General features: G+C 43.1%; 1 protein-coding gene across 2 annotated transcripts in view; it reads right to left on the reverse strand.

The window, feature by feature from the left end:
- OXCT1 (3-oxoacid CoA-transferase 1) overlaps window positions 1-16,250 on the reverse strand; it is a 183,964-nt gene extending 167,714 nt beyond the window's left edge. For both annotated transcript variants that reach the window (XM_089312749.1, XM_002714003.6), the window contains exons 1-2: window positions 10,993-16,250; window positions 1,306-1,414 (exon numbers count right to left, since the gene is read on the reverse strand). In XM_089312749.1, the coding sequence (XP_089168875.1) occupies window positions 1,306-1,414; window positions 10,993-11,070 (187 nt within the window). In that variant the 5' untranslated portion in view covers window positions 11,071-16,250. The remainder of the gene's footprint in view (window positions 1-1,305; window positions 1,415-10,992) is intronic.
- Between the last annotated feature and the right edge of the window lie 8,253 nt (window positions 16,251-24,503).

A 24,503-nucleotide genomic window follows, 5' to 3' on the forward strand; every position in this document is an offset into this window, starting at 1 on the left:
CCAAATAGCTGGATCCAAATATTTTGCAGCCTTACATAGCACCAGATAGCACCATCAAGTCTTTGAATGCTAAGTCAAACGCATCCATTTACATGCCTGTACACTACACACCTTGCACTTAACTACATATCTGATACGGACTCTCTTTACAATTCAATCCTTGTAAGTTATTCTGATTTCAAATATGTTTGCTTTAAAATTTACTAAATAGATTTTGCAGAATTGGAAGCCTGGGCTAATAATCTTCATTTCTTATTATTTTCCACAATCCCTCAAATACTAATAGATTTTAAATGGACAGTCATTGATTCATGAGTTGAATGAATGAATGGACAAATAAAGAGTGAACCTAAAAATATGCCTTGATTTTGTTATAGGAATCAGGCATCAAGCTGTGGTTTTGTGTAGTTTTTTGGTTTGGGGGGGGGGGGGCTTGGGAGAGTGGGGGAAAGTTGTTGTTTGTTTGTTAGGGTTATTTTTTATTTTTTTGTTATTTCTTTTATTTTATTTTGTTTTGTTTCAGAGAAACAGAGCAAAAGATATAGACACAAATAGTTCCTGTCCACTGGTTCAGTCCTGTAATGCCCACAATAACTAGGGCTGGGCTGGACCAGGGCTGGAGGCAGGATCCAGGAATGCCACCCAGTTCTCAAAGGACAAAATTATCTGAGACATCACCACCACCTCCCAGAGCCTGTACTGACAGCAAGCTGGAGTCAGGAGCCCAGGCTGGGACTCGAACCCAGGTACGCTGATATGGGACTCAGCCATCTTCACTGTTAGGCTAAATACATGCTCCAGATAGCGGCTCTAATGGGTATAAAGCAATAGTTCTAAAAGACAGTCCCAATGAAAAGAAGCAACAGAATGTGGGTATTTAACAACAGATAAATATGTATGTGCTCTGTATCACAGAAAATAAGAGATAATAAAAGGAATGACTGGGTATAAGCTGATGAGATAATGCAACTATTTGAAGTTAAACAGGATTCTCAAGGATCTCAAGATTTTTCAAAGCTAATGATAAGACATCAGCACTCTGAAGCTTCAGCTTTTCAAAATAATAGGAATGAGAAACAGAAAAAAAAAGAAGTTAAAATAAATTCTAAGTATTAAACTTTGCTAAACTCCCAGAAACAAGATGCTGCAATAAAATGTGTGTTAACAAATAACTAAAAATAAAATAAACGAAAACTAAATAAAATAATTGACACTTATCATCTCTTGAGCTTTGTCACTGTTTTCCCTACTACCCTACAAACACGCATGTATCACCATAAAACTGAAAACCGTATTACTACTTACCGCCAACCAGAATCGTTGCACCATCAGGGATGTCTTTTACAGCTTCTACTGGATCTGCATAAAATTTTGTCTGGCGATGACTACTGGTGGAAAAGTAGCAAGCAGACCCCTGACCAAAACATCAAAAACTACTTTTAAGTGAACTGTCTTTGGGAGACACAGCTTTACTTTGCATATATAGTCACTTACTCTGTTTCTATAGACACAATGATCATTTCACTACTGTTGCCTTTTTCAGATTTTTTTTGTGTTGACAAAAATTGCATATATTTATGGTAAACAATATGATGCTTTGATATAGGTATACACTGTGGAATACCTAGATCAAGCTATTTAACATATATATCACCACTTATTATTGCTTTATGATGAGAACATTTAAAATCTACTCTTAGCAGTTTTCAAGTATTCATTATCTTGTCAGTAACAGCAGTCACCATGATGCACAACAGAGCTCTTGAATTTATTCCTTACTTTGACCACCATCTCCCCAAACACCCTATGACCCAGCCTTTGGTAACCACCATGTTCGTCTTTGTATCTATGGCATTAGCACAACTTCAAAAGAGCTGAGCTTCAGTTGGTTCATTCATAGAAGTAGGATGGGCATACTCCACCCATAGATTATCACCATTTTCCCTTTGTGATCAACGTTTCCTATTACAGAAGGGATAACTCTAATTGTGTCATTCTTGGCCACCCAAATTCAAATTCATAGTAACAGTCTCAATTGAGCATCAATTTTTGACAGTAACCTAATCTCCCACTCAATAAACAAGTATTTACTGAGATCTTACTTTGTGCTGAGTTCCCCACTATTTACGCCAACATAGTTAGTATTCAGATATGACTGCTGGCTGCTCTTCAGGTAATTAAATGCAGTGTGATTGACACTACAAGCATCTATACAGTTGGGCCCATAAACCAATCTTAGAGAGAGCTCCCCAAAGAGAAATGTAAAGAACAGTACACAAAACAATGTATCTCCCTACGAAGCTAAAAGCAGCAAACTACTGTCTGTTAATAAGCCATGGTTAGCCTTCCACAGAGTATGCTTTGGTCTCACCAATCACCTAGTGAGTGTCCATGAGCTATCAGTTGTAAACTATTTTCCTTTTTATACTTCATCCACAATGCAGACAAGAGAAAGCACAAAAGCAGATTCCATGGCAATCAAACATCCTACTCAACTTCGCCTGTCCTTCATTATTATTGTATGATTAACCTCGAAAGAGCAGGAGAGAATGACATCTGAATCCTGCTATATGCCACCTTCATGAGCCCCACTGAAAGTTCACACCCTCTGCCTCAGACAATCTGCCAGATTACCTTGACAATCAGATTATCTTGACCAAGTCCAGACAAGGTAACGGCATAATGGCATAATGGGGCTCCACCTCCCTTTGCTTTCTCTAAAATGTCTTTCATAAACCCTGTCATAGTAGTTGCAAAGGAAGAGGTAACATAAATGACTTCTGTCCCCTTAAATTTTGACCGTGGCCAAGGTCAGTGAAGAGGCTGATAGAAACAAGCACACTGCCCAAACCCTAGGAAATAAATGTAGGCAGAGAAAGAAAAGCAAGGACATGAGCCACAAAGAGCTTTCCTCTTTTTTCTCAAGTAGCAAGGATTCATCTGCTTGCTTTAAACACACACAAATAGATATTTAATCCTGGAAACTAAAAGTGTGATACCCAGAATGACAGACAGAAGACTCAAAAAATAAAGTTGAGGATATGTCCTAGAAAAATACACAGAAACCTAATCCAACCAACTCATCTTACAGGTCAAGAGCACTAGGAAAGCCAGCAGCATGAATGCCAGCAATGGGGCTAAGAAGCAGCAGGATGTCTGAGGGCAGCTCTGCCACCAAGGATCTCCAAGGCCCAAGAACCTTAGAGGAACCACTGGGTTTGCTCTCAGCCAGCTTCCTCGCTGCCCACATTCTTGACCCATACTCCCTGTCTGAAAGAGGCAGGGAATATCAGTGCATCACCAACACTTTCTAGTAATAGGCAGCTGGGAAAAAGTGTGTCTGATAAAATCCACTTTTTCCCCTAGATACCTGGATTTCTAGGGGATCTTTCAGGTGCTCTTCAACTGACCTCTACTTTGGAATATTTTTTTTTTAAGATTTATTTTATTTATTTGAAAGTCACAGAGAGAGGTAGAGACAGAGAGGTCTTCCATCCACTGGTTCACTCCCCAGATGGCTGCAATGGCCGGAGCTGCGCCAATCCAAAGCCAGGAGCCAGGAGCTTCTTCCGGGTCTCCCATGTGGGTGCAGGGGCCCAAGGACTTGGGCTAACTTCTACTGCTATCCCAGGCCATAGCAGAGAGCTGGATTGGAAGAGGAGCAGCTGGGACTAGAACCGGCACTCACATGGGATGCCAGCGCTTCAGGCCAGGGCTTTAATCTGCTGTGCCACAGCGCTGGCCCCTGAATATGTTTTCAGTACTGGGGCAGGCACTGTGGAATAGCAGGTGAGCTGCCACTGGGAACACCTGCATCCCACATTAGAGAGCCAGGGTTCTATTCCCACCTCTGCTAATGCACTCCCTGAGAATTAGCAGACAAGTCAAGTGCTTGGATCCCTGGCACCCACATGGAAGACCTGTAGTTCCTGGCACTGGCCTGGCCCAATCCCCAGTGTTGCAGGCATTTGGAAAGCGAATCAGTGAATGGGAAACCTATCTGTTTGTCATTCTGAACAAAAATGGAAATAAATAAACTTTTAAAATTATTTTACAGAGTCTGGCACTGTGGTATAGTGGGCAAGTTGCCGCCTACGGCTCTGGCATCCCATATGGGAGCCAGTTCGAGTCCCGGCTGCTCCATTTCTGATCCAGCTCCCTGCTAATGTATCTGGAAAAGCAGTGGAAGATGGCCCAAGAGCTTGGGCCCCTGCACCTACATGGGAGACCAGGAGAAGCTCCTGGCTCCTGGCTTCAAATCAGCCTAGCTCCAGCCATTGAGGCCATTGGGAAGTAAACCAAAGATGGAAGCTCTCTCTCTCACTCTTTCTGTGTCTCTGTCTCTCTTTCTCTTTCTGTAACTCTGCCTTTCAGATAAATAAATCATTTTTAAAAAATTATTTTACATACTATCAAAATGATGTAAAAAGACCCAGGCATCAGCTGCTACCAAAATATATAAATAGCCTTCATGTTTGCAAAGATATCATTAAAGAATGAAGAATAATGAAATGCACAGCTTTGATATCTATCATGGGGACTATTTCCCTCTCACTCAGGTCTTTCTTTATATTCACAAAAACTATTTCATTTTGTGTTTCCACTCTCCTACCTACCGAATTCAATTTTAATGCTGCTAGTAGTCTCTGCTCTTACAGTTGGGGAAAGGAAGTAATAATGACTGAAATAATCAAAGTTCTTGCAGGGCACAACTTTTTCCACTTTCTCTCCCCCCCCCCCCTTTTAAGATTTATTTATTTGAAAGGCAGAGTTAGAAGAAGAGACAGAGAGAAAGAGCTTTTCCATCCACTGGTTCACACCACAAACGGCCACAACTAGGAACTTCTTCTGGGTGTTCCACATGGGTTGCAGGGCTCCAGGGATTTGGGTGATCTTCCTCTGCTTTACAGGGCACATTAGCATGGCACAAGACGGGAAAGAGTAGCCAGGATTTGAACCAGCACCCACATGGGATGCTGGCACTATGGCATAACTCCAGCCCCTATTTCTCCTTTTTGAAATGCTTTCTACCTTCACCCTTAGCTATCCTCTTCAAATTCTTAATCTCCGAAATCTTATTCCACTGTTGAACTTAAATTTTATCTCACACTTGCCTAATCCAGAATCTCTGTCCATCATTTCTTCTTTCACCTGACTTTGTCTTTTTTCTGCCATTCAACACTGCTGTATTGACAATGCACTTATTTTTAGAGATCTTTCAGTGATAACCCACAAAGCACAGTGCTTTTATGTTTTTAAATATATCTTAAAGATACAGAATTGTATATTTACTTTGTCATCTTAGACTTAAAAAAATCATGACACAGAAAGGTTATGTACTGGTCCATGCTCTGTTGCTGTAACAAAATACCTGAGGCTGAATACTTTATAAAGAAAAGAGGTTTACTTAATTCACAGTTTGGGAGGTTGAAAGTCCATGAACCTTTTCCTAGGCAGCTCCACCTGCCTGGCCTCTGGGGAGGGCCTCCAAGACCATATAATGATATGAGAGGCAAGCAGAAAGAGAACCAGCAATATGCAGAAGCAATCATATAAGAGCCATCCAGGGGACAAGCCCACAACCCACACCCTCAAGAACTAACCCAGATCCCGCAACAAAAGTAATTGCTTCCAAGAGCAGGGCTTTCAACGACCTAATCATCTTTCACTAAGGTAAGACTTAGAAAAGATTTCAACATCTTTCAATATTGCCACACTGAGGACCAAATTTGTAGAGCGAAGCACAGCCAGTCAGCCCTTAACAGACACCAACCACTTCAGTATCAATGTCTGATAAACAGAAGTGGGGAGAAGTCATATGGACAGAGGTGAAGAGAATCATGTTAGGAGATAGATACTTATTGACCTGCAAGTAATATGGTTTCATTGCCAAGAAGAGATCATGTGTGTTGAAAAGTTTCAGCTCTCCAGCAGTACACCAATGTCTACCAAAAGTGGGATGTTTATCTTGCAAAAAACACTGAGGGTCTCACACTGTGGCTTAGTAGGTAAAATCTTCAACTGCAATGCCAGCATCCCATACAGGCACTGGCTCATGTCCTGACTGCCCCACTTCCCATGCAGCTCTCTGCTAATGTGCCTGGGAAAGCAGCAGAGGATGGCCCAAATCCTTGGGCTCCTGCACCCACTCGGGAGACCCAGAAGAAGCTCCCAGCTCCTAACTTCAGATTGGCAGCCATTGAGGTCGCTTGGGTAGTGCATCAGCAGATGGACAATCTCTCTGTCTCCCCCCAACTTTGCCTTTCAAATAAATAAATCAATCTTAAAAAAAACACTCAGTTAAATTTCAGTTAAATTTAAACACCTAAGAATAATTGTGTGTTAATTACATAGTTCAACCAATAGTATTAAGTAGAACAAAAAAAAAATACTAAAAGGGATAAAGTATTAAGTTGTTCCTCGACAGTCAGGACACATTAACTGAAAAGTGATCCCTGTTAAATATAAGAGTGGGAATAAGAAAAGGAGGAGACGTACAGTTCGGCACATGCTCAATTGGACTTGCCCCAAACGGTAGAGTTAGAAATGTGCCAGGGGATTCCAATTCAATCCCATCAAGGTGGCATGTACCAATGCCATCTCACTAGTCCAAGTGATCAATTTCAGCTCACAATTGATCACACTGATAGGTCTAAGAGTCAAAGGGATCACACAAACAAGACCAGTGTCTGCTAATACTAACTGATAAAAAGGAGAGAATGATCCAACATGGGAAGTGGGATACACAGCAGACTCATAGAATGGCAGATGTCTTAAACAGCACTCTGGCCTCAGAATCAGCCCTTAAGGCATTCGGATCTGGCTAAAAAGCCCATGAGAGTATTTTAGGCATGGAAAGCCAAGACACTCTGGCAAAAAAAAAAAAAAAAAAAAAAAAAAAAAAAAAAAAAAACAACAACAACAACAACAACAAAACACCTAAATGAAAGATTTCTGTGAGTGAGATCCCAGTGGAAAGAATGGGCCATCAAAGAAGGAGGTACCTTTCTCTGAAGTGAGGCGAGAACTTCCACTTTGACTATGACCCTGTCAGAATAAGAGAGGAGTTGGTGAACTCAAAATGTTTCCATAGCCTTGGCAATTCATGACAAGAGCCTAGGGGGATTACTGGCGCCATAAACAAGAGTGTCAATTGTTAAATCAACAACAGGAGTCACTGTGCACTTACTCCCCATGTAGGATCTCTGCCCTTAATGTGTTGTACAATGTGAATTAATGCTGTAACTAGTACTCAAACAGTACTTTATACTTTGTGTTTCTGTGTGGGTGCAAACTTTTGAAATCTTTACTTAGTATATACTAAATTGATCTTCTGTATATAAAGATAATTGAAAATAATCTTGATGTGAATGGGATGGGAGAGTGAGCGGGAGATGGGAGGGTTACAGGTGGGAGAGAGGTTACAGGGGAAAAAAGCCACTGTAATCCAAAAGCTGTACTTTGGAAATTTATATTTATTAAATAAAAGTTTTGTAAAAAACATAAAAGCAAAAACAAAACAAAAAAACACTCATTGAAACACTGCCAATTATATACTTGTGACATGAATAAATGTGAAGGAGCTCATGTAGTTACTGCCCTTAGGTAAGTCTCTACACCCATGTTGTGCCTTGTTTTTGTGGAAATATGCATGCCCTATTCCCACACTGGAGCTCAGTGTTCTAAAGAAACACAGATGAAGGACGCCTGGTAGATTAGAAAGCTTGAGGGGTTTACCATGAGCTAAAATACTAATAAGGATGGAGATTCTACACAGAGGAACTGCAGGAAAAAAGGCACAGAAATAAGAAAAAGACAGTAGTCAGGGATGTGTGGGATCCGATCTCATGGAGAGAGGTTCATGAAGATCAGGCCAGAGAGAGACTGCAGTAGGTTGTAAACGGGTTTCAGGACTACGCTACAGAGCTTCAACTTCGTCCTCCAATGAGGAAGGAGCAGTTTTTCCAACAGAGCTATCACAATACTCATAGAAAAGCCTGCATCAGGAAAGTGCCAAGGGAACTCATTCTTTCCTTCCTCCACCCACTGGGTCAAAAAGATCTATTTTGTGCCAACTATGCTAAATATGGAGGGAAAAAAGTTAAAATAATAACTTTTTTAAAAAGCCACAGGCATAATTCCTGATATGATAAAACTTACAAATTAGGAAGGATAGCGGCCGGCGCCATGGCTCACTTGGCTAATCCTCTGCCTGCGGCGCTGGCACCCTGGGTTCTAGTCCTGGTTGGGGTGCCAGGTACTAGTCCCGGTTGCTCCTCTTCCAGTCCATCTCTCTGCTATGGCCCAGGAGGGCAGCGGAGGATGGCCCAAATGCTTGGGTCCCTGCACCCGCATGGGAGACTGGGAGGAAGTACCCGGCTTCTGGCTTCGGATCGGCGCAGCGCCGGCCGTAGCGGCCATTAGGGGAGTGAACCAATGGAAGGAAGACCTTTCTCTCTCTCTCTCTCTCACTGTCTAACTATGACTGGCAAAAAATAAAAAAATAAAAAAAAGAGCATTAAGCTACAAATTAGCAAGGATAATAGAAAATCATTGAAAAAAAACTAAAAAACAATTGTAATAGTTCATTGGGGAGCTATACCAAGATACAATGCCATGGGCACTGGGGGACATTTTGGAAAGAGGTGCACATACGACACTTGGTGATCAATTCAAAATGTAGAAAAGAGGAGAGGAGAGGATGGTTCCAAGAGTTCCAGCTTTCACACTGGGTAGACGCTGGTGCTATCAACTGTCATGAGAGAAAAAAAAAAAGATGGGAAAGTCACTTTATTGCTGGATCATTTTGGGTCTGAGAGAGCTTTAAGTGCTATGAAACACACAGGTGAATTCACCAGAAAGGTGTATGAGAAGAACAGCAGCTCAGGAGTTTCCTGGGTTGGAAAGAAATTTGGGAAAAGATACATGGCTTCCAGGAAGAAAGCCGGTAAACTCATAGCTTTTTCTCCACTTAATTTTTATTGTGAATGGAAAGTATTGCTAAACACTCCTCCCCATAGTCTGGTTTCTCTTCTGATCATATAAATCTTTCCCCTTTTACTAAACACTCCTCTTTGAAGTTATAATGGAGGAAAGAAGATACCTCCAGATGGTCTAACTCCCATCCACGCCAGCTGGCTCTGCAGGTGCGATGCTCAGACCTGCAACATCAACTCCAAAAAAGTGTGGGGCCCCACGCAGGGTCTACACTATTAGAAATTCCAGGGGTAGGCACAGCCTTTTGTTTTATGGAGCCCTCAATCATTCTGATGCATGCTCAAGTTGGAGAGGCGCTGAGTGTGCCTATCATAAATTGTTAACAACAACAAAAAAATAACGATCTCATTTTAGCTGTCGGATCCATTTAGCAGAAAAACGCTCACGGTTACTACATAAGGTTTCCTACAGTGTTCTCTCTCCCACATATTAAATGTGCCAAATGTTTACTTGTCCCAAAGCAGAGGGAGACTGATAAGCATCTATGCTACAGTGAAACAGAGGCAGCAAGTGAGGGTAAGGACCCAAGTGGTGTGAGCTGCCGCCAAGCTCTGAGAAGCAGGAGCACTACCTATGGTAATCAAACCCGAGAGCTGAAAGCTTGAACTCTGATAGGAACTTCCAGTGACATACAGCAGAACCCCCTAATTTCCAGCTCATCCTTCTAAGAGGGCTGCTGGCCTTGGGAAATGGTTTAATGATTACACTCAAGGTGAGAGACTGGCAGTGAGTAAATTACACTTCGCTAACCAACACCTGCCAAAAGGAGGATTGTTACCGACCTTGGCTCAAGGGTATCTCTGTGTCCTGGTTTGATTTAGTTAAGCACCAAGCAATCTGCCTGAAGGTCAAGTTCCCTCTTGGGAATACTTTATTCCTATACCACCCCCCCCCCCAAGCCACCTGCAATTATCAGAAAGCTTCCTACGCGGCATTTATGAGTAAAACGACCCAGTTCTGAGTTATTCCCTAGAACACACCGGCCCCCTCTGTGTTCTCAACTCTGAGACTGGACGCAGAGGAGCAACGCGGGCAGGTGGCTCTCCGGATCCGCCGCACACTACCAAGCCCAGGACTATAATTTAATAAGCTACCGAGGAACATATTTCATTTTCTCTTCTAAGGAACAGGCTCCCGCGCTTACTGAGGAGGCCGAGGTAAAGCCACTCTCCTGGACCAGAACTGGGCTCCCAGGGCTGCACCAGCGCCGAGGGCTTATAGGGCGCCAGGGTGCCTAGGGCAAAGCACATGGACCAAGAACGCACTCCAATCCGGAGAATGCCTGGGCATACCACTTTGTGGAGATTTGGCAGAAAGCAGAGAACGAGATTCTCCACGTAAAGCCCCTAACCCGGATCCCAGAGGCCTTGGAAGGAGGGGCGTCCACGCCTGTTGACAGCACGCGAGCCAGGGCAGCCCCCCGCCGGCTTCCCCGCTGGGCGAACCAAGCGCCCGGCGAGCGCTCCAGTCCGGGTTCCCTCTCGCACCGCCGCGGCGCGGCACTGCCATATAGGGCAGGAGAGGATGGGAGCGGCATTGCTCCGCCGCCGCGCCCAGCAGCCGCCCCCTTGGCAATGAACGCGCGCCGAGCCCTGGACAGCCCGCCCAGGCGTCTGGGCCTCCACAGAGGCGCCGGTTCCGCGAGATGCACCCTTCCGGGTGCAGATCTACCCTACGCCGCCTTCACCCTTTCCCATTCATTAAACTGGCGTCTTCTTCGCCCCGTTACAGCCGCCAGAGCCCCTTCCCCAGACGGACGCCGCCCGCGCGGCACAGACGCGTGCCACGGGCGCAGGCGAGCAGGCGTCCTCCCACCCCTGGCCGCCTCTGGCCCCGTCGGGCAAAGATGTAGAACCAGGAAAAGGCTGCCATCCCAAAGGGCGGCGGCTCATCCCCGTGCCGGGCGCAGCACGCCAAGGCTGCCAGTTCCCGGGCCGGAGCCGGCATTCGTTCGCGATCTTCCCGCGCGTGGCCTTGCTCTTCGCCGCGTTTTACCTTGGCCCAGGCGCGCCCGGAGCCGCGGGCGGAGGCGCAGAGCCGTGGCCCGAAGGAGAGGAGTTTGAGAGCCGCCATCTTCGGGGGGCGGGCTGCGGGAGGAGGCGGCGGGCAGGAGCGCGCGAGTGAGGGTGAGAGTGTCTGTTGCCGGGGCCGGCCCGGCGTCACGGAAAAGGAGCGAGGGGAAGGCGCGCTGGGGGCGGGCTGGAGGCTCGACCGCGCGTCGGTGACGCGCTGGGGCCTCCTGCGCTGCGCGCCGACCGCCCACGGCTCGCTTGCAGGCGCCTAGAGAAGCCGGCTCGCCAACCCGAGAGGAGGCTCCGCGCAGCCCGCGGGGGTCGCGGGGAAGTCCCAGGGTCTGAGAGCGTTAGAAGGAGCTGTGTCGGCGTGCACTGGCCACTGTGGCCCCTTGATCAGCTCTTCAGCCTTGAGGGGACGTGGATGCCCTTCTTCCCCTGGGTCAGGGATGAGCCTTTGCCTAGAGCTCTGGACCTGCGGGTGCAGGAGTGTCCCCCGCGGAGCTTGTGCTATCCAAGGTCAGTGTGTAGCCAGTTGGTGAGCTGCATGTGTTCTCCTGGCAGTGGCTGTGTGACTTGCATTTGTTCTGACACCCTGCCACTTATCTGCTGAGGTGTCACCAGCCAGGTCTGCAGAGGGACAACGCTACGACATCTACCCATCATCCAAGCATCTTGCTGGCGCTGAGTCGCAGCCGCCCCAGAGACAATTCCGCAGATGCAAACATAAAAGCATGTGTCACTCTGACTGATTTTAGGCAAGTTACCTAACTCAGCTAAGCCTCATCTGCAAACGACGATTATAATACTTAGACTGTCATAAACTTCATGTGCGATCATTCATGCAAAGCTCTGGCCCCGTTATGCAGCCTCCATAAACGTTAGGTGATACACTAAATGCAGGCCAGTAGCAGTAGTGTTTTGGCCTGGCGCAACTCCTAGGTCCTCTCCAGGCATCACCTTTTGACCAACTCCTTGAGGACAGGAGCCAAGTCTGAGGTCTTAAGAACCATACACTTACCAGAGGGGTAAAATCAAGTGGAAACTCAGTAAATATTTTATTTGATTAAAGACTGACCAAGCCCAGGGAATGTGACTGTTAATTTTGAACCAAAGCAAGACATACAGGAAAATTAAATGAGATTTTAGTTTCCTTCGCAAGTAAAAGTACACCAAGGCAAAGGACAATGAACAGTTTAAAGTCTGTCCATGAAAGCATTTGCCCTGATCTTCTTTTAACTCTGAACTCTTTTTCCTGGTGACTATTATAATTTTAAGCAAAATCAATGAGGAAATAAAATATGGCTACTCAGTTACATAGGAGAAATTAACTCAAGAATGCTCAGTTCTCCAACACATTTTATTAAGTTCAACTGAGAAGAAATGGAAGCATTAGCTTTCAAGTTTGATATCCAGTTCTAATACAGCGTGCAGCAACTGTTGGGCTGCCGCTCATGGAAAATGAAAAAGCTAGCATTCCAATGGAGTCTGCCCTTCCACTTTTTCCCTTCCACAGGGCACGTGAAATGGAAAAACAGCACTGGCAACTTTGTCTATGGTCATATGACTCATTCCTCTTGGCTGGTCTCCTCCTGTTGCTCCTGGCTGAGGAAGACACATAATTGAAGTCTCCTATTCTGTGTGTCTGAGTCTGGTGAAAAACTCAGCTCCATTACAGTATGGCCAAAACACACTGCACTGAATTTTTGATGATGCTAGGACTCCCTTTTATGCTTCTCCAATAATGTGTAAGAACCTGCCATTTGAACAAGTTACAAGAAAAACTCTAGTGGACAGATTTCCCAATCTAGTTCCACAAAAGCCACTTCATTATTGGTCTGTGTGCAAAATCCTACTTCTTTTAAATATCTAAACTCTGAACTCGTAAGATTAGTTCCTCCTTTCTTCAAAGGAAATTTGTAACAAATATATTCTGGAAACTTCTTTGTGAAATCTCACAGACTTAATTTCCATATGCTTTAAAATTGAGAAAACTGAACCCAAAGCCTTAAGAAAAGGTCTGATACCAGATAGGCAATGAGAAAAATGAGCAAAGTTTATTTTGTATTATGTGAATGTACATGTGTTTGTATGGCACTTTTTAATCAGATGAATGCAGACACTCTCAGACTAAGTCGTTATTTTCTGCTTGAAAGTTTTCATTTTAATTCATTTTTTAAAAGATTTTACTTATTTATTTGAGAGGTAGAGTTACAGACAGAGAGAGGGAGAGACAGAGAGAAAGGACTTCCATCTGCTGGTTCACTCCCCAAATGGCTGCCTTGCCAGGTCATGAGCAGAGAGCTGGAATTGGAAGTGGAGCATTCAGGACAGGCACTGGTGCCTCTATGGGATGCTGATGCCACAAGTGGAGACTTAACCTACTAGGTCACAGCACGGGCCTCTCATTTTAATTGTAAAATATAATGCGTTGGCATCTCTCATTATTAAAAGATAAGACATCTTACCCTCACGCCAAATTTGAGGTGTACTCCTCCCAGTTGATTATCAAGGGCATTTTCAAATGTTGTCTTACTGGCTTGACTAGTAACAAGAGTTCTTTTCTAGGTCATTTGAGCAGTTACAAACATGCATACATGCTTTATTTTATACAATGGTCTTCTAATATATGGAGAAAATATTCTATTAATTTCCTCTACTAAGTTTGAAAAACCTAAATCTGCAAGTCTACGTGTAGTTTTAAAATGCAAATCACCTGGGAGCCAGAGTTTTTGCAGTAGCAGGTTAAGCTGCCACCTGCAACACGTGCATTCAATGTGGGCACCTGTTCTTGGTCCTGCCTCACTGCTTCCAATCCAGCTACCTGTTCATGGCCTGAGAAAAGCAACAGAAGGCACCCAAATGCCCCCTGACACCCACGTGGGAGACCTAGATTAAATTCCAGGTTTCTGGTTTCCGCCTGGCCCAGCACTGGCTGTTGTGGTCATCTAGGGATTGAACCAGTGGAGGGAGGATGTGTCTCTCTCTGTCTCTCCCTCTCTGTAACTCTTTCAAATTAAATAAATAAATCTTTTTAAATGCAAATCATCATGTCTTAATTTGCCTATTTTGTAAGCTTACTGTTTTCATAGAGCCTTTGAAACAGTGCTTTGTCCTCATTAATGAATATCTAGTGTGTGTTCAATGAATAGATTAAAATAAATTGAATAAATACATTAATGCACAGGAAAGCCAGAGAAGTCTCAGCTCCTAGGGTGAAAATGAAAGCTATGTTAAAGTGCTTGGGAAACATAAAAGAACAAAGCACAGTGATCTTGTATACACATTCAAGTCTGATCGTGTTACTTCTGCCCTTCATAATCTCCCCCACAGCCTCTGGCATGAAAGATCATCATCTCTCCAGGTCCTCCCCCTTCCACATCTCCTTTATATGCTAAATTATATCTACTCCTTGATTTCACATGATGAACTTGCACAACCTCAGAATCGAGTATTGAGAGCAAAATGATAAAGAAGCTGGACTCTGTAAGGAGGCTGCTTGAGTTCAAGTCTCAGCTCTGGGTATGTGGCTTCCTGTGGTACAGTAGTTTAAGCCTGATTCAATGCAAGTACTTGTGCTACAAGAAAAGTATGGAGCCTAAAACCAAACACGGGCTTAAGGAACAGGCATCTTAAGCACATGATTTCTTGTTTCAGTTTAAAGGAGAGCTTGCAGAATGCCAAGATGTACTATCTGGAACAGTGCCTATACCATTCAGACATAATCTTAGTCAATTCTTGCTGCTGCAATAAAATCCCTAGGGCTGGGTAACTTACATACAGAAGTTTATTTCTGAGAGTTCTGGAGGCTAAAAGTCCAAGATGAAAACAGTAGCACATTTGGTGTGTCAAGTCCAATTTGGCCTGAAGTTGCCTCTATTTTGAATTTCTACATAATAAACTGCAATCTAACTTAGGATGTTAACAAACAGCAATCTAACAAGAGTATGTATTCTTGTAACATTGCTGAATGCCAGCCAATCACAGACTGCTAATTGATTAGATCATGTCTATGCAAGGCAAAGGCCTCAACATAGCAAGCCCAAATAATGCATTTGCAGAGCTGTAACCAATCAAGCTTTTACATGACACTTCCTTTTTCAGTCTATTGCTCTCTGAACCTCTACTGGTTCAGAATGCTGCCTGATTCATGAATTTTCTTTATTCAAATGAGCTCTGCTGACTGTCTTTTAGCAGGTGTCTAGTGAAGGTCTTCCCTCATAAATGACACTAGAATGCAATGACCTAGGTCAGCCTCGATACCCTGTTGCAAGCTCTAAGATGCCTGCCTGTTGTTCCCAATAACATGAGCTTCCCACAAGCTCTAACTGTGACCAAAGAAAATGTCTGCTGTACCTTAAGGATAGATGTTATATCTTAGAGTCATTTTCGGAAGAGTGATTAATGACCCCCTTGCATATAGATAACATCCTGTGTGGGACTGTAATGTACCTCCTTAGTCAATAATCGAGTCTGTTAACTACTACTAGGTGGTCTTCAATTTCCAAGGAGATATATTTTTTATTTTCAGTGTGATTGACAACCACTCATAAATTGTATTGTTTAAACCTGTTTCAGTGTAAGTACTTGTACTATAAGAAAAGTTTAAAACCTATAACCAAACACAGGCTTATGGAACAGTAATCTTAGGCAACTGATTGCGTGTTTCAGTTTAAAGCCTCGGTTTGATCAGCTGAATAAATTTTACTTTGATTTGCCACCAACCTCTGTATCAATCAACAGATGACAAATCTTAGAATAAATGATTCATTTGTTTCATTACATAAAATATGTCATCAACGAAGAAGATAGATAGTAACTCGTTTATCAGTTAGATCTTTTTTGTGTTGACTTGCTTAAATCCGTATAAGGGTTTAATTCTTGGATACACTCATCAGATACATGTACTGCCTAGTATTATTTCTCATTACATTACACCCACTGTACAACAAAAGCATCTAAACACTTTATAATAATGGTGTACCACAACTCACTTTAGAGATCATTGTTGATTTTGGGTATTTCTTTTATGACTGTAAGCAAGAAGTGGCTAATATTATTAGTGATTCATTAGATAGTGATTGACCATTGAAACAAACATTTCCTGCTACTTTCAAAGTTGTGGTCTACTTTAATTGAAACATATACTGAGAGCCTTGGGCAAACTATGGTGTGAATCAGAATTTTCCTAACATTGTACAGCCAACATTAAGGACAAAAATAAGTAAAGCATCTATTATAACTACTTTTTTGTTTATCAGAAGAGCTTTATTAATCTCATTGATCCCATCTATAACAAGAAACTGTTTCAAAATTTAAATAATAATATAGACCTAAACTACAAAGTATGCTTTTATCTATTTTATATGTTGGAGTTCTAAATACCATTTTGATTGAAAGGATGACCTTGACCAAATACGTTTGAAAACCATGGCTTTAGCTAAGTGAGTCTGCTTCCTGCTGCTCCCTGAACATACCAACACCTCAGACAAGAAGCCTGCTGCTGCATATTCTCCTATGTCAGCTGAGCACACCCCCACACAGCTCTCAAGGGCCGGATCAAATGCCACTTCTCTGTGGACCTTGGCTGCTCACACCTCAGACTCCAACTACTGAAGAGTCTCTTTTGCTCTGTGCTATCAGGCCCTTTGTCACCTTGATTATGAGTATTTTATAAATGTGCTTGTTCATTTTTGAAGCCACACTGTCCTGAGAGGAATGCTAAGCATACAGCAAACGCTCAACAAATGTCTGTTTTATTGTCTTGCATTGTGTTTACTCAATCTGCGTTGCCCTTTCCTCCGTGCTTAGGCAAGTCATGAACTTTAACTGTAACCTGTGTCTCTCAGCTCCAGCCTTTAGATTGACCACTTGCTCTCTAATCATGACACTATAGTAACAAGCTTTTACATTTACATTCCATGTTACAGCATATTTGGGGCTCATCAGCATCCATTGGCCCTTCTTCTATGGGGTAGTTCTTCTACCTAGCCTCCTACTCACCAGAGCCTCCAGCTGTCCTCTCGCCACCATTGAAGGACTTGAAGAAAGTAGCCATATAGTGGTTTATACATTATTTTTAACTTCACTATTGTATTAGTTTTAAAATATCTGAGAGGGACTTTTTGGGGAAGAGTTTATTTTGGCTTACAGTTTGGAAGCTCATAGTTCAGGATTGGGTGACCCCCATTAGTTTGGTGTTTGCTTGAGGCTGACAATGGCAGAGCATGGGTGGAGAAATTATTCTGTGGTTAGCCAAGAAATAGCTAAGCTAGACCGAACTTGACTTAAAGAACTAATCCTCTCGAGAACTACTTTCTGAGGGCAAGCCCCCAGTGACCTAAAGACCTCCCACCAGACTCTACTGTCAGGGACCATAATTAAATGAAGTTTCTGCCATCAACTCGTTAACCATTAATATAAGAGTTTAAACATTGGCATGAATTTAGGGAGCCAAGGCTTGTTCAATATATAACATTTCATCCCTTACTCTCCAAAACTCATGTTATTCTCATATATATGATATACAGTCATTCCTTCCTCAAAAGTCTCAACATCATAATTCAGTTCAATATTAATTCTGAAATCCATAGTTCAAACTCTCAGCTGAAACTCTAAACTCTCTTAGTGTGAACCTGTACAATCAACCCTGCAGCATAACTCTCCCAAACTTTCCTTTGATATCTTGGTGGGAATGGCAGCCATAATGACCCCCATAATGCCTGTATTCTGCCCACTGCAAAACCTGTACCACATGGAAAATACCAATCTGCTGCCAGCAGGTGCCATGCCTAGACTCTGCAAGCCAGAGTCCAGAGCTGCCTTTGGGGTGTCAGGAAATAATTATGCTCTTTTGGGCCTCAGGGCCTGTAATGAAAGGGCCAGTCTCGAAGATTTATGAAATGTCCTCAGGGTCCAGTCACACCTGGTTCCCTTTTACTTGAACTAATCTCTTTAACAAGCAATTTCTCCACCTCACTTTCCTGTTCTTACAGCATTTTCTTTTCTTTTCCCTGCCAGAGTGAAAGTTTTCCAAATGTTTCTGCTTCTTTTTGCTCCTGATTCTCATTGTAAAAGTATTAATAGCAGCCAACAATACCCAAGCTGCCTTGAAATTTCCATTAAACAAATTAGTCCACCATCTTTTCCAGTCTCCCACAAAGTCTTACAACAGGAACATTAAAAGGCCAGGTATTGGTACTATGACCAATAATCTAATTATCAGCAGAGTTCTCATTTCTATCTGAGACCTCATCAGTATTGTCCCTATTTCTGTCAGCATTCTGACCTTCTAAACTATCATGAAGGTCACTCATAACATTTGGTTTACATATTTCTAGCTTTTCTCTCTCCTGCTCCTCCAAACTTTTCCAACTTTCTCCCATAAACCTATTCCAAAGGCTCCTTCCCATCCTCAGGTATAGTTAATAGTAACAACTCCACTTCTCAGTACTAATTTTCTGAATTAATCAGCTTTTCATTGCTTCAACGCAAATTCCTGAGAGGACTTTCTGAAATGGAAAGTGTTTGTTTTGTCCTAGAGTTTATATGTTCACTGATAAGAATCTGATGGCCACATCAGCCTGGCATCTGAGGGAGGCCAGCAGTGACGGAACAGGTACAGAGAAATGATCATGTGGTGAGCCACGAATGTGGGAGAAGCTACACTGAATTCAGCTTAAATACAACCCCCCAGGGAGGACTTCCTTCTTTTTTTTTTTTTTTTTTTTTTTTTTTTTAATTTTTTGACAGGCAGAGTGGACAGTGAGAGAGAGAGACAGAGAGAAAGGTCTTCCTTTTGCTGTTGGTTCACCCTCCAATAGCCACTGCGGCCTGTGCACCGCGCTGATCCGAAGCCAGGAGCCAGGTGCTTCTCCTAGTCTGCCATGCGGGTGCAGGGCCCAAGGACTTGGGCCATCCTCCACTGCACTCCCGGGCCATAGTAGAGAGCTGGACTGGAAGAGGAGCAACTGGGACAGAACCGGCGCCCCGACTGGGACTAGAACCCAGGGTGCCGACGCGGCAGGTGGAGGATTAGCCTGTTGAGCTACGGCGGTGCCGGCTGGGAGGACTTCCTTCTGAGGAAACCCCCAGTGACTTCAGGACTCACACCAGGCCCACTTGTCAGAGGCCATAAATTCCAGCCGGTCTCTTTTATTAACCCATCAACCATTAATACAGGAGTTTAAATATCTGCCCAACTCCACAAGACCTATTCAATTCATAATACCTATTGCCTTTCAAAAGGCCTCTCTGTTTCTTTCATTATTATTTGCTTCCCTTCTTGTGAATATTGAATTAGGCTAAGCCTTTTTCACAATGAGGTAACTCAAACCAAGTATAATTTTTTGGTAACCCCACCCCGTTGGTTAATTCTCCAGGACAACTATTAATCCTCATAATAATACATTTCAAAAAATGCTGCCAAGAGATTGTGACACCCTTTATTTATTTCCATATTATATTCCACATTTATTATTTTAGCTACTCAGTAGACTGCAAGGCAGGATCACTTATAAATATCTAACCACAGGGCAATGGCTCAGTATCACTTTGCAAGACTACTATGCCTCCATTAAAAGGTAAAAAATTTAAGTTTTGTGTAGAAATGTTTCAGGTAAGGGTAAAGGACAGAATTAAAAATGTCGTATGTGGCTGGCGCCGTGGCTCACTTGGCTAATCCTCCACCTGCGCCAACACTCCAGGTTCTAGTGTTGGTTGGGGTACCAGTTCTATCCTGGTTGCTCCTCTTCCAGTCCAGCTCTCTGCTGTGGCCTGGGAGTGCAGTGAAGGATGGCCCACATGCTTGGGCCCTGCACCAGCTTGGGAGACCAGGAGGAAGCACCTTGCTCCTGGCTTCGGATCAGCGCAGCGCGCTGGTGGCAACATGCTGGCTGTAGCGGCCACTTGGGGGTTGAACCAACAGAAAAGGAAGACCTTTGTCTCTCTCTCTCACTGTCTAACTCTGTCTATCAAAAAAAAAAAAGGTCGTATGTTTTATGGTGGGCATTTAGTATAGCAGTTAAGTTGTCACTTGAGATGCATGCATCCCATTTCAGAGTGCCTGGTTTAAGTCCTGGCTCCTTTACTTTTTTTTTTTTTAGGATTTATTTATTTATTTGAAAGAGTTACACAGAGAGAGAGGGAGAAGCAGAGAGAGAGAGAGAAAGGGAGAGAGATCTTCCATCTGCTGATACACTCCCCAGTTTTCCACAGTGGTTGGAGCTGTGCCATTCCGAAGCCAGGGGCCAGGAGCCAGGAGCTTATTCCGGGTCTCCCACATGCATACAGGGGCCCAAGGACTTGGGCCATCTTCCACCACTTTCCCAGGCCATAGCAGAGAGCTGGATCAGAAGTGGAGCAACTGGGACTCGAACCAGTGCCCATATGGAATGCTGGCACTGCAGACAGCGGCTTTACCTGCTGTGCCACAGCCTGGGCCCCAGGCTCCTTTACTTCTAATCTAATTACCTACTAATGCACACCCTTGGGAGTGCTCAAGCCCTGGCTTCCTGCCATCCATGTGGGATGTCCAGATTGAGTTCCAAGCTCCTGCCTTCAGTGTGGCCTAGCTCTGGTATTTGGAGAGTGAATCAATAGAAAGAAGATCCTTCTTTCTCTCTCTCTTTCAAATAAAATGAAAATAAATAAATACAATTTTTAAAAATAGAAAGGATCACACTTTCAAAAAATTGTATTTTAAAACAATCACAGCCATATATTATCCATATATTATATGTTTTCCTATAAGAACTGAAAAAGATCATCTGAAAGTGAGGGACAAGATCAAGGTGATGAAGGTAGGACTTTGGGTACTTTATCTCATTGTAAGCTGTACAACTTTTATTTAAGTTTTCAAGGCACCTCAAATATAGTTTTATCATGAGAATTCTAAATATAAATTTCAGATCTCAAAGGAATAGTTGCACTCCCATGATCTTTGCAGCATGATTCACAATATCCAAGATGTGGGAAGAACCTAAGTGTCCACGAAAGGATGACTGGATAAAGAAGTGTGGGGCCTGTACACAATGGAATATTATTCAGCCTTAATAAAGAAGGAGATCCTGCCTTATATGACATGGATAAACCTTAGGCCTGCGATGTGTGATGTTATATGAAATAAACCAGTCACAGAAGGATAAATATTGCATGATTCCACTTATCTGAGGCATTTAAAATAGAAAAAAAAAAAAAAGCAAAACCTAGAAACAGAGCAGAATGGTGACTGCCAGCGACTGTGGAGAGGAGGCAATAGGGAGTGACTATTCACCAGGTGTCAGTTTGAATTCCACAAGATGAATGTGTTATAGAGATCTGCTGCATAACACTGTGCCTATGGTTAGTGATACTACATTGTGCACCTACAACTCTAAGAGGGTAGGGAAGTGTTCTTACCACACTGATATATATGTGATTTGCTTACCAACTTTCATCTTCTCTAGTCTCAACCTGGGATCTCAGGAGGGTGTTTTAGGAGAGCAGGCGTTGCATTTCACATCCCACACTTGGATTTCCTTTAGCTGTCACTGTGAAGAATAAAACAAGATAATCTTACAATACTCACCTCTCTATTGATGAAAGAGGATGATGGCAGCTTCAGAGAAGTAAAGCCAAGTTGGGAAATAAAAACATCAATGAGATAAAAATCTCCTCACTTGCAAATCCTTAACAGACATTACCCAGTTCAACCTTGGCTTGAAATCTTGCTACTTGATTGCCATGGCTACACTTGTGGATTTCCTCCCAACTTCAGACTTGCCCTGTAGCCATAATTTGCTGATATTTAACAAAAATACTCCTGAGGAGCTAGTGTCTAGCCTAGTGCTTAAGTCACCACTTGAGAAGTCTGCACTCCGTACTGGAGTGCTTGGGCTTGACTCCTGACTCTAGTTTCTGACTTCAGCTTCCTACTAATGTGCATCCTAGGAGACAGGCAGTGATGGCTCAGGTAATTGGGTTCCTGCCACTCCCATGGGAGACAGGGATTGCGTTCCTGGCTCCCAGCTTTTGCCTCAGCCTAGCTCTGGTCTTGCCAGTGGATGGGAATGAACCAGCAGATGAGAGCCCTTTATCTCTCTCTCAAATAAATAAATAAATAAATATTTAAATCTCACACTCCTAAATGTTAAAATGATACAGTTGCCTAATCTGCTGGCTTGTCCTAAAACATAACCACTCTAAAAGTATTGAAGGCTCTCCATTGGAATGCAACTGAGAGAAAAGGAAGTGCTATAATATGAACACTTATATGTCCCCAGATTTGTCCTTGGAATTTCTTTTGCCTGAGTTTTGTGTGTGCCTTAGCCTTGTGGACACCATAGAATGTAAACATTTATAACATATCCTTCTATCAACAGACTTGGTAGGATTTGATTTGTTGTGGTAATAAATTGCTTCTTTAGAGACAAACTTTTTCTGATAAAAATTTGATTGTATATTGATCATAATCTAGGGCTGAAGAATTTGACAGGGAAAGGGGACGGGGAAGTCCTTGGGGGAAGAAAAACTTGTAGATGGTTTAACAGGGTTGTTTCCCTGTTGATTGCAAGGGAAGAGAAAGGGAGAGGGCTCAAGGAAGAAACTGGGACTTTTTAGATTTTAGGACCTTGTTATACATACATAATGAATATTATGGACAATCATAATTATCACAAGATATTTACACCAAAACCATTTTTAATACAAGATTATTATCCAAAATGGGAAATGGAAAAAATCAACCCCTGGGTGCTATCAGGGGAAATCCCACTCCCACAAGCAACACATACTGAACTCCCGACATTTTCACTTTTCCTTGATCACCAGAGACATGGGGAACTCTGCCTCAATTCCTGCCTGCCACCCTTTATGCTGACTTCTGTGAAACTGGAGAATGTTCAGCCATGGGCCTAGGAAGGGAAAGAGAGATTTTCTTTTGTAACATGGCCTGGCCTCACTCAGAGACTAATCAGAGACTGGGGAATGTTTGATAGACTTTTTAATTGTTGCACTGTTTTGCAGTTGGATTTGTTCTGTAAATGTGAAGAGAAGATGAGATTCCTTATATCCAGTTCTTTATGTCTTTGTATCAGAATAAACATTTACAAAAGAAATGTAAATTTGTGGTGCACACTGATTCAAGAGATAAGGAAAGGCTGTACCCAGAGTTAATAGATTTAAAAACCTGTGCTACTAGCTTCAAACCCAGAAGAAGAGATGTAGGGATCTCTTCCGATTCCCCAGCCCCTCCTGCTCTCCCTTCTCTTTTTCAGGAACATCCACCCACTCTGGTAACAGTTCTGTGAGTGGGAGGATGAAAGTGTTGTCTCCCTGGAGGCTTGATCATCCACCAGGAATGACTTCACTCTCCTATAATCATTAGGGAACTCAGTTTGGCTTGGGGCAATCCCAATATCCTTCAAGACGGGGAAATATATTTTAAGGCAAGTTCCAGAAAGAAAAACAAAAATTGGCAATCCTCAGTTACATATGTTCATGTTCCTTTTTCCACCTGGGACTTATATAGTTGTAAAAATAATATGCCCACATACAGGCTAATCCAAGGAAGATGGAAAGTTTGTTCACTTCCATTTTTGCTATTCATAACCCTATCCAAGCAGATGTGCAGGACCTCATGAATATCTAAGCTAAGGAAAGCGAAGGAGTGACACATAGCCTTAGAACTGGCCCTTCTGGAGCATCTAGCCTTCCCTGATGAGAATGATTTATGGGTCCTAGATGATAGGGCGGTCCCAAATGTGGATCCTAATTGGAATCCAAACAGTTCTGGTGATCAAGTAAGTCTCCTGCATTATTGAAAATGTATTTTCTGTAGCACGATTGCAAAAGAGAGCTCCAAAATCTTGAAATTTAAATAAAATATAGTAGGCCCAACAGGGAGAAAAACAAACCCGAAGAAAACTTTTTTCAAGCTTATTGAGCATATCTATATGCTGGTCTCAACTTTGAGGCGGAGAAAAAAACCAAAGAACCATATATACGACATTCACTAGCAGATATGTGACAGATATCTGCAGGAAACTCCAAAAGTTAGAAGGGGAACTGGGAATGCCCATGTCTCTGTTGGTTGAGATTGCCTTTAAGGTTTTTAATAATAGAGACCATGCTCACGAAAAGCATAGACCAGGAGGCATATGACCCAATACAGTGCTCCTGGCTATGCCTCTGAGGAAGAATCCAACTATCTCTGGACCAACAAAGAAAATAGCATGAGTAAGTCAACAACCTAACAAAAGGTGATGCCACTTGAGATGCAGTCAATGCTTACTTACTGCAGACAGAAAGAACATGAGAAAAATGAGTGAGTCCAATGCCATGGGGAAAATGAAAAGGGTGGTCAGGAACATAGCTACCAGATGCTACTACTGACCAACAACAATCAAGGATGATGGGGCCCTGGGGCTCTCCAATGTAGGGGCAAGCCCCTTGCCCATAAATATTGCCCACAAGCAGCCCCACGTGATCAAACATGTGATAAGTGAGCTAGTGGAC

This window comes from Oryctolagus cuniculus, chromosome 14 (genome assembly GCF_051225735.1).
Source record: "Oryctolagus cuniculus isolate XC-2025 breed Fujian yellow rabbit chromosome 14, ASM5122573v1, whole genome shotgun sequence".
Taxonomy (NCBI): domain Eukaryota; kingdom Metazoa; phylum Chordata; class Mammalia; order Lagomorpha; family Leporidae; genus Oryctolagus; species Oryctolagus cuniculus.